This window comes from Euprymna scolopes, chromosome 14 (genome assembly GCF_053919585.1).
Source record: "Euprymna scolopes isolate OS-2025 chromosome 14, ASM5391958v1, whole genome shotgun sequence".
Lineage (NCBI taxonomy): Eukaryota > Metazoa > Mollusca > Cephalopoda > Sepiida > Sepiolidae > Euprymna > Euprymna scolopes.
The window spans coordinates 159,751,801-159,762,363 of NC_136495.1; the positions used below are offsets into that span (position 1 = coordinate 159,751,801).

At 40.5% G+C, this 10,563-nt stretch overlaps 2 protein-coding genes across 2 annotated transcripts; both read right to left on the minus strand.

The window, feature by feature from the left end:
- Positions 1-4,732: 4,732 nt before the first annotated feature.
- Positions 4,733-7,465, minus strand: LOC145292826 (uncharacterized). Its single transcript, XM_080138868.1, has one exon. The coding sequence runs from the start codon at positions 7,463-7,465 to the stop codon at positions 4,733-4,735; it is 2,733 nt and encodes a 910-aa protein (XP_079994994.1).
- Positions 7,466-7,561: 96 nt separating this feature from the next.
- On the minus strand, positions 7,562-10,213 carry LOC145292827 (uncharacterized). The gene has a single exon (XM_080138869.1). The coding sequence runs from the start codon at positions 10,211-10,213 to the stop codon at positions 7,562-7,564; it is 2,652 nt and encodes an 883-aa protein (XP_079994995.1).
- Between the last annotated feature and the right edge of the window lie 350 nt (positions 10,214-10,563).

A 10,563-nucleotide genomic window follows, 5' to 3' on the forward strand; every position in this document is an offset into this window, starting at 1 on the left:
GTTCTCCAAGTTTCTTTCCACGTTTGAAGTTTTAAATATGTCCGGGAATTGAGCTGGGTATGTAGATTTGGGTTCTAATATGGAATTTAACTGCCACTCAGTACAGTATGCATATTCCGAAACTACTGTATGGTAATTACGGCAACGTCTGTAGCTAGTCCCCACAGAGTGCAATTCTTTCAATGATCCCCTCAGACTCCTGCTGACGAAAAATGTCAATGTACGCTTCCTCCAAATTCCTTTTTCTCAAGGAAAGCATTGTTCTTTCTAGCATAGGATATAAAAAATGTTGGACATTTCCAAAGGGTGAAATCCCCTGAGGCAAATCCCAGGCGTGTCCATTCATGCATTCAATGACCCTGGAGCTTGTCATGAATTGGAATATATCAATACCAATGATACCCAGTATTTTAATAGTATCACTCTGGTTATCACTTGCAAATGCCAACTTGTAGTTTAATTTATTCAAGTTGGATTTCACCTTGCTGAAATTACTAAATTCAAATTGTATGTAAAATTGTTCATCAGTCAGGACAGGAATAGGCAATTGCTTCCCCGGTTCTATATTAACTTCTAGTACAACCTGTTCAAGAGTTTTCATGGTAATACCAGAATAAGTTTTCATTTGGTAGTCAGAAGTATTAGGATTTTCGTCAGGGTACCTTAACTCCTTTAATATTATTTTAGAGAAATAAGAACGCTGGCTTCCCGTATCCAAAAGGCAGTTAATAGTCGTCCTCTGGTTGCAGTATTTCAAGGAAATAGTAACAATAGGCAGAAGAATGTCATTTTCAAGCATGTGCGAAAATAGGGAAATTACCTTTTTGGTACCGTCACACAATGGTGGAATATGCGCCTTAGAGGAACATAATTTACATGAGAGAGGTGATTTGGTCTGGAGTCCAGGGCAGTTTTAACTTTTATGTTTAAAACTGGAACACGCTGTACATAATCTCGATTGTCTACATCTCTCAATTCTGTCCTCATAGGAAGAATATTTAGTGCAACCCGACATGGTGTGGCCACGTACAGTACAGAGTTTGCAGTAAGTCTTGGGAGAGCTTGTTACAAAATTCTGCAAGGCAGCAGCATCATTATTCTTCTTTTCGTGGACTCTGACCTGTCCCCGGTCTTTTTTTAAATGTGTTTCTGATGACCGAAATTGTTTTTTATTCCTTGAAAGAGCACGAATGGCCTCACTGTAATTGTCAACAATTTGTGACATAGTAGGGTAATTTGATCCCACTCGGTGACTAATTTCTCTTTCCAAAATCGCTGGTAATTTTTCACGCATGATATGACTGACCAATATAAATCCAGGAGACTTTTCTTCAAAAAATCGATCCGATATGAGGTTTTTAACTCCGACAAATCTGCCCTCACTTCGGCAAGGTATTGAATGCTTCACAGACACAAAATCGGGGTCATAAAGAGGAGAAGCAGAAATGATTTGTTTGAAGATTTCGTTTATGATGAAGGGGACATCTAAGAACTCCTTGGTTAGTAAGTCCACAGCCACACCGTAATTTTCATCTTCTAATGTTAGATGAGAGACCAGCTGTAGGGCATACTCGCTCAAATATCCTTTTAGAAGGGCCAGTTTGGTTTTACCAGACTTAATGGAATCGGTGCAATTTTTAAATTGAGAGAGAAAATTCTTAAATTCAAACTTAGAGGGGTTAACTCCACTGAAGGTAGCGCATTGCAACTTTGGGATCGATAACAGAGGAACTTGGGCAGCTTCAGATTTTTCCGGCGGGGCGTGTTCTATAACAGAGCTTTCTATGACAGAGAGGCGGTCATTGGAGCTAGTCCGAAATCTAATTTCCTTCTGTTCTTCCACGAAGCCACACTCCTAAACTCTGCCTTGATGCATAGTCCCTTAATTTTGTTATTTAAGGTACGAACCTCTAATTGCATATCCTTGATAATGGCTAATTCTTCCTGGTAAGTCTTCTTAGTCGGTCCTTCACCTTCTTCCAACATTTCAATGGTAAGGATGATATCATCCTTTAAAATGTTCCGTGAATCCACGAGTGGCTTCACACCTTTCAAGACCATGAAATTCTTCATTTTTTTTTTTTTTTTTTTTTTTATTATTAATGTGCTTCCGTGAATCCACGAGTGGCTTCACACCTTTCAAGGCCATGAAATTCTCCATTTTTTTTTTTTTTTTTTTTTTTATTATTTATGTGCTTCCTCGGGAGGTGATTTTTTTTTGTAATCAAAACGCGATGTCAATTTCCCTTTAAATTAATAGCACATGAAATGAAGTAGTTTGTCTTAGTTAAACAAACGTTATAAATAAAATGTATGTGTTTTTGTTTGTTTGTTTTTTTACAACAGAGGTTAAGAAAGTCACAAATAAGTATTCACTGCGTATGTATGTGGTCAGATGCCTTTCCGGGGATAAGGCAGGTTTCAACAATAATTCACAGGAGAACAGTTTATGTCAGAGACGAGACGTCGAAGTGTAGCGAGTTGTTAGACGAACTCGACTCTTCACATAAAGAGGGTATTTAAGGTAAACAAGGAGGTCACGTGATGTGACGGAGTCCTTTTATTTCCTTCTTTCCTCTTCCTCCGTGTTGTACGGGTATGATCCGAATTTACGCACTTGTTTGAGCTAATTTATAATATATAATTTTCTTCCAAGAACTTCGGACGTCTTCGGATCCGTGACGGACGACGCGTATAAGTAATTTCCTCGGGAGTTACTTCCAGGGGGGTTTCTTCGGTTGGATCTTTATGGTCTATACTGTCATCTTGTGTGTTTTCTGTGTCACTGTGCTTGGAAGAGTCCGATTGTTCATCTATTGATGATTCGGATTCGACATGTATGGGACTATCTATTTCGTATTCACTTTCGGTATTGTTTTGATCAATGGTGTGGTAGTTAGGGTGTTGTTCAACTTTGATAATGTCAGACTTCTTCACTTTATATCTTTTTCCCCGAAATTGTTTATCTGTAAACTTTTGTACAGTACAATACTGATCTTCAACTTCCATCACCATATATTTGTTGCGAGCATTGGTTTTAACTCTATCTTGGTATAGATAGACGATCTCTCCAACTTTAGTATCGGTTTTTATTTCGGTAGTTCTGTCTCGGCCCTTATATTTAGCTGAGGATTCATGTCTTTTTAATCTATTTCGGTGTTTCTCTTCAATCAGGCTTTTGTATTCTATTGGTAGTTTTTCTCCTGTGATTTGGTCTCTCGTTGTCCAAATTTCTAGTGAAGAGTAGCCATTTTCTCTGAATCTGCTGTTCATATTGGAAATTATTATGGTCAATTCAGTGTCTGTTATTTTGCCACCATTTGGTTTCAATTTGCATAGTTCTGTATGGAATTCTGATATTGAACGTTCACTAATAGGGTTTTTGTTAATGTTCTTTATTTCTCCAACCTCTATTTTGATATGGAACGATTCCAGTGAACTATCGGTGAGTAGGGCTTGAAATCCCGAAGCGCCATCGACCCTGATTTTTACTTCATCTCCTGACGGGGGATGGAATCTTGATATGGTGGTGATTAGGCCATCTTAAGAGATTGACTGCTCTCCGATAGTAATAATGTTGCCTGTGTCAAGGAAGAAACATTTTCTCGAACTAATAATATCAGTTGTCCTTCACGTTTGATGACATCACTAGCGTACCAGCTCCCAATTTTGTCAGGTGGTTTTGTTGACGATTGATTTTTAAACTGACTTGGTACTGTCGGAATTTATCTTGCTTCCAGATAAATTCAACGCGTGAACAAAGCCAGCAAAAAAAATAAGAGGATAAAATTAAGAAAGAAATGGGGGTAAAGAAGTTAACAGGTCTTGTTTGAAATGAAAAATAGGTTTTATTTACAGAAAAACAGTTGCAAATTGTTTCCCTTTGCCGGCATTAACAAGAAACGCCAAAATAACGAGGACAAAACACGCTCGCAATATTACAGTAACAAAACAAAAAATGCTGGTTCTTCTATATAAAACAATGTTTTAACGGAAGGGTCGTTTGTTAACCCGACTACCACAGAATATATTAAAAGTAAAAGTACTTCCGAAATAAAGCCTTGAATAAAGGAACTCACAAAAATAATGTTCAAAGTTCAAGCACCTTTTAAGTTCGTCAAATTAAAGGCTCGCTGCTTGCTCCAAGTCTGTGGAAAGGGTCTGTGAAGCTTGTATCACTTCTTTGCATATGAGTTTCTTTCCCTGAAAACACTCTCTCCGTAGCAGTGCCCAATAGAAGTTGAAATGAGAACCGCCTCGTCGCGTCTACTGTGTTGTACAGTTCTTCTTCTTGGAGGGAAAGGCTTTAGGATTCACGCTCAGCTGATGGGATGCACGTCCTCCTGCCTAGCTGGCGAATTCGAAAAGAAAGACTCCCTCTCTTGGGCCCCAGCACAACGGAGCTAGCAGGGTTTTATTCAAAATCGTAGTAGTTTCGTACAAAAAAAGGACACGGATCCCTATCCAATAAAACAATATATACATAAATATAAATCATGAACCAGCATAAAAAATATAAGTATATACACAGGGGGGGGGGGAGTATACAATTGTTGGTGTAAAAACAGAAAAAATTCCAACATTCTCCCCCAACAGGAAATGGCAGTCAACCTACAGTTGGATGACACCTGTAAAATTTACAATACGAAAATTTTCACAATACCACACGATGTACAGTTGGGACATGTTCAGATAAAAAAAAAATCAAAACAACAACGACGACTAGCTCGGTTTAATACCACAAAAAATCATGTTCATTATCAGACCTCCTCCTCCTCCTCCTGCGTCTTTGAGGTCTTCCACATCTAACATCTTGGTCCGTAGGTTGATCAACAGGGGTAACTGCTTCATTAGCGTTCTCATTAGGAGGATTAGCCGCCTGGTGAGAATGAGTCAAGCTCAACTCCAGAGGGTACAGGTGCTTTAGCGAATGGCTATGAATTCCACCATCTGACCTCCTTAATTTAACAGATCTTACATTTTCATCATCTCCTCCCACGAGTTCCAATACCCTACCCAAGTACCAATAAGGCCGAGATTTAGCAGGATTCTTCACCAGAACAACGTCTTCAACCTGAATAATATTATGAAAGTTATTCTGGTACAAGTCCTTACTCTGTTCGCGCAAACTGAGTAGGTATTCTTGGTGCCAGACTCTGCGGAAATTCTTCAATAGTAGGTCCCGCGAATCCAATGCTTCCACAAGGCTCGTTCTTGCAGGGGGTTCATCCATGAACACATCTTTGTCTATTCTAAGGAAGACCTCACCATTATAATTTGGGCGAATGAAACTATTGGGCGTAATGACTTCCAAACCAGAATCACCTGAACACCTATATGTGAGAGGTCTAGAATTTACAGCATTTTGTATATCAGACATCTCAGTTAACAGATCGAAGTAATCGACTCTACCCCGACCTATAGACTTGTATAGGCACAGTTTAACAGTCTTGATCAATCTCTCCCAGACACTGCCAAACCAGGGGGAATACATGGGTATCGTCAAATGTTTAATGTTGTACTTTCCCAAGCGATCGGAGAACTCATCGGAGGTATACATCTTCTCAAACAGACTACTACGTGCTACAAAGGATCTAGCATTGTCCGAATACAAATGCGTAGGAATACCATAAATGTTGACAAACCTAATCATAGCTGACACAAACGAATGCGTACTCATATCATCGATGATTTCCAGGTGGACAGCTCGAACACTTAAACATGTAAACAACAGAAGGTAGACCTTCTTATCTCCACTCTCGGTCCGTATCCATAAATGACCCGTAAAATCCACTCCTGTATGCAGGAAAGGTCGAATCAAATTAACCCTATGTTTAGGCAAATTTGTCACCTTAGGGTATCTAAAGGAAATAGAGTTATATTTCCGACACAAACTACACGAGGAAATTGCAGTTTTAACTGCTTGCCTTGCCCTGGGCACCCAGAAACCAGACAAACGGAATTTGTTAAGTGTGGCAGCAATACCCAGATGTTTACAGTCAGAATGGCTGTTTAAGATTATAAGGTATGTAAGGTGTGAATTTCTCGGCAGCAGTATAGGGTACAAAACCTCATAATCATAAAACTCGGTTTTACCCGTCCTTCCTCGGGTTCTAATCAAACCCTCAGCATCTATAAACAAGTTTAGATCCGCAACTAAATGAAGCACCTGTTTGCCTTGCGGATTCAACAAAAACTGCTTTTCCTCAGAGAAAAACTGCGACTGCACATGCTTGAACAAATATAACTTAGCACACAGTGCAGGATCCCTATCATGCTTCTTCAACCGATTTACAAATCTAAACAAATAAGTAGCCACCCTCATTAGTTTAGCGAGCGAAGAATATCTCTCCAAACCAATTAAGCCTCCTTCTTCAGGGGCTGGCCCCACCTTTTGAATGACATTAGACAGAACAACCATGCGGTTGTCAGCACTCAAACAATTCAGCTCACTAATGGGCCAATTAACACAGTCATCTGCCAACCAGGCAGGTCCATAAAGCCAGAATCCGAGCTGGGGCTTAAATTTCTTCAGAGCAATACCTCTCGTGATCAAGTCAGCAGGGTTATCCGATGTGGGGACGTATCTAAATCTAATGTCCACAAGATATTTTTCTCTTATCAAACTTACATTCTGCTTAATATCTTTTAACCTGTTTTTTACAAACTGGTTTTTAGTCTTGAGGGTATCGGACAACACCCAAGACAAAACAATCTGTGCATCAACCGCTACAGAGATGCCTGAGAACACCATACCTGGATAAGATTCTAGTAAGCTGGGGAGGCACTTTAGAGCCAAATAAACCGACAACAACTCCAAGGTCGGCAAAGTTCTACTTGCTAAAGGAGCCACCCTTGACTTGGCAAATATCACATTCTGAGAGGACCCCTGCACCATATAAGCCGCAAACCCATAGGCCTTCTGAGAGGCATCACAGAACACCACCAGTTGAGAAGGGGCCGAACTATCCACCACGTATCTAGGAAATTCCAGAGAGTTCAGTTGTGTAAGGTCTTCAAATAAAATATTCCATGCAGACAGATATTCAGCCGGAATCTGGGCATCCCAGCCCAACTTCAATTTCCACAGCTCTCGTAAGAGCAGTCTCCCCTTAATTGTAATTGGGAGACAAAGCGACAAAGGATCAAAAACACTAGAGTTTTGTGAAAGTATCTCTCGCTTAGTACTTGCACCAGTACGGAGGGCACTGCAGGAAACGCTAATCTTATCGGCGCTAGGATCATATAAATACCCCAGTACCTTCTCGAAACAGGAATTGTGAACTACCAAACTCCCATCCTTTTCCATTTGAGATCTCAACAGCTCATTATTAGAGTTGCAGGACCTTAGTAGAAAATTACCTTCTAACATTATTTTGCCAGCTTCCTGGTAAAGAGACAACAATTCATCAGGGCTATTATGGGTTTTAACTAAGTTGTCCACATAGAAATGACTCCTAAGCATCTTTATACAGGCATTCTCTTCATACTTGCTTAAGTGATGTTTAAGCACATAATTTAAAATGAAAGGACTGGCAACAAATCCAAAGATAAGTGTATTTTATCGGAAGCAAACTAACTCCTCGCCTAACTTCAAGAAGAAACAGAATTTATTTTTATCCGAGTCCTTCTTTAGCCTGATCATAAGAAAGGCTTTCCTGACGTCAGCGAGTAACACGTACCTATCTGTCCTAAATTTAAGCAACAGGTCCAACATATCAGTGAACAGATTTATGCCTGGGTAGGCCGCTTCATTAAGAGAAGGACAGCCACCAGTCTTGAGAGAGCAATTAAACACAGGCCGTATTTTAGTGGTACTTTGACAGTCATTCTTAAACACAGGCCTATGCGGGATCCAAATATAATTTTTATACTGTGCCGGCTCAATATGGCACCTTTCAATGAAGCCTTCCTTCTCTTGTTCAAGGAAAACTTTACAGCAGTCCTCGTAGAGCTGTTTCTTTGTCAGATTCGTGACTACTCGGTCGAGGACTCCCAATGCTACATTATAGTTAGAAGGGACAGACTTGATCTTGTCCTCTTCCCAAGGAAGCTCCACATAATAAGTATCATTCTCATAAACTATGGAGTCACGAAAAGCACTAATCTTGGACTCATCAAAACTGCTTATAGGATTGTCATTCTTTAACCCCAATGATTCTAAACTGAACATCATGTCCAGCTTCCGCTCCACACTCGACTCTTCAAATGTCTGACAAGGATCCAGATAGTCAGCCTTGGGATTCATTACAAAATTAACATGTGTGACAGGACACGCAGAATACTGGGAGATAATGCTTTGATAACTGTTCACTTGCATGCAGTCACGAGCAGCAGAGTTCGTCTCCAAGAGCTGAAAATGTTCAACATTTCCAAAGGGGATAATGCCCTGAGCGACCTCCCATGCATATCCATTCAAGAACTTGATTAATTTCATTGAGTGCAAGTACTGCAACAGGTCCACACCAACCAACCCATGAACGTGAATCGTATCATTCCTGACACTCGAAAAATCCACAGCTAACCTAATAGACTTCTGAGAGAAATTCCTGACTGCTGATGACAATCCAGGAACAGTGAATTTCATGTCTATATCATCATCTATCAAGAAGGGTATCTCACGGGTACCCTCAGATAGTACCACTGACAGACCAACCTCTCTCATACTCTTACGGACAGAACCAAGAAAGGTATTGACATCATACACTCTTGAATCGCTTATCCCTCCCTTGTACCCTATCCGGTTTAACAACTCACTCGACAGGTAGGATCGCTGACTCCCAGTGTCCAACAAACAATTAAAGCATTGCTCCTTACCTCCTTTAATGACCCTAATACTCATGATGGGTAGGAGGAGATCCTGATGCTGATCTCTACTTTGATAACACACATTGGATGTCACATCAGCTTTCTTAATCACTGGGCAAAGGGCACCAGAGTGACTTCTACTATTACACTGCCAACATTGGAAGGCAATACTATCAGTCTTGCCAGGACAACGGGAAGTAGAGTGTATGCGACTGGTACACAAAGTGCATAAATTAGCTGTTTTGCAGCGTGCAAGACTCTCCTCCAAGGAAACATATTTCCTACAAAGGAAAGAAATATGCTCATTGGTCATACAAAAATTGGACTTGTATCGAACCACCTTTGACTCAACCTTGAAATTTTCCAAGGTAGTAGGTTTTCTATTAAGGGAATCCTTTTTGAGGGTCTTGCCTACAGCTCTCCCACCATAGGAATAATTGGGCTTCTTATGCTTTTCAAGCGCATGGCTACTGGCTGCCCGTGGCTTAGTTAAGAGGAAAGTCCGAATAATGCTATTATAGGACGCAAAAATTTGTCCCAGAGAAGGATAATTCGATCCTGCAGTACGAATCATTTCCCTTCTCAACACTCCAGGCAACTTGGCGAAGATCACATGACTCATCACCCTGTGGCCGGAACTACCCTCCTCCAAACAATCTATATCAAACGAATTCTTCAATTCGAGAAGATCCGCCTTCATCTTTGTCAAAAAATGCTTGACTGAAGAAAAGTCCTCAGACAACGTGGGTTTTGAGCCAAAAATCTGCTCCAAAATTGCATCTATAATACACTCCCGATCCAAAAACTCCTCAGTCAGGAGGTCCAACGCAACCTGATAGTTCTCCTCAGAAATGGTTAAGGGTTCCACGATTTGGAAAGCATAACCAGAGAGATGGTTCTTTAGAATTTGGAGCCGTAAGCTCTTAGACGCTACGTTCATAACACAGTTTTCAAACTGGGATAAGAAGTTCTTGAACGCAAATTTATCCGCATCCAAGGAACTGGCGTCAAAGGTTGGACAATTTAACTTGGGCGCCAAAGTATGGTGAATAGGTGCCCTTTCAATATTGCTAGCACTCACTGGGGGGTTGACAGAAAGCTTATCAAACCTGCCAGCCAAACTGAAGAGATCCATTCTGATACCCGCGGCAAACTCAACCCCAACACTATAGTCCGTAGAAACGACAGACTCGTCCCCATCTTCCTCCAAATGGCGGTCGCAAATCTGTTCACTTAATAGATTTACCGACGCCAGCCAATTCTCTATTATGGCTCTCTCGGATTGAAAATAATCCCTGGACAAACTTTCTCCCCTTGACTTTAATAAGTCTAAGGCAGTCACAATTCTGCCTTTGTAAGAACTTCGTTTCTTAACAAGAAAAGATGAAGATGAATCGACCGACATCGTGAGGTTTACAATAATTAGACCAACAAAATTAAAAAATACAAAAGTTTAAAATAAATTCACGTTCGCCTGCAACAAAAAGGGAAATACAAAAAACACTCTCTTTCTAATTCAAACAAGACCATAGAAATGAGACAGTAGTTCAAAGAAAGGCTAAAAGGGTAAGGGAGATAGCGTCAGCGTTAAGTAGCAGGCTTGCGAAAACAGGCCAATTTAACCCTGGTTAAAATAACGGCAGGACAGAAATCTAACTACTGTCTCTAAAAGGAGGGAAAGGGAGGCACGTGTACGCGTTCATACGACGCTTTAGGGTAAAAGACAATTTGCAAAATGTCGGAATTTATCTTGCT

Excerpts from the sequence above, each read along its gene's own strand:
- LOC145292826 (XM_080138868.1), bottom strand. The coding sequence starts at position 7,465 with ATGCTTAGGAGTCATTTCTATGTGGACAACTTAGTTAAAACCCATAAT.
- LOC145292827 (XM_080138869.1), bottom strand. The coding sequence starts at position 10,213 with ATGTCGGTCGATTCATCTTCATCTTTTCTTGTTAAGAAACGAAGTTCT.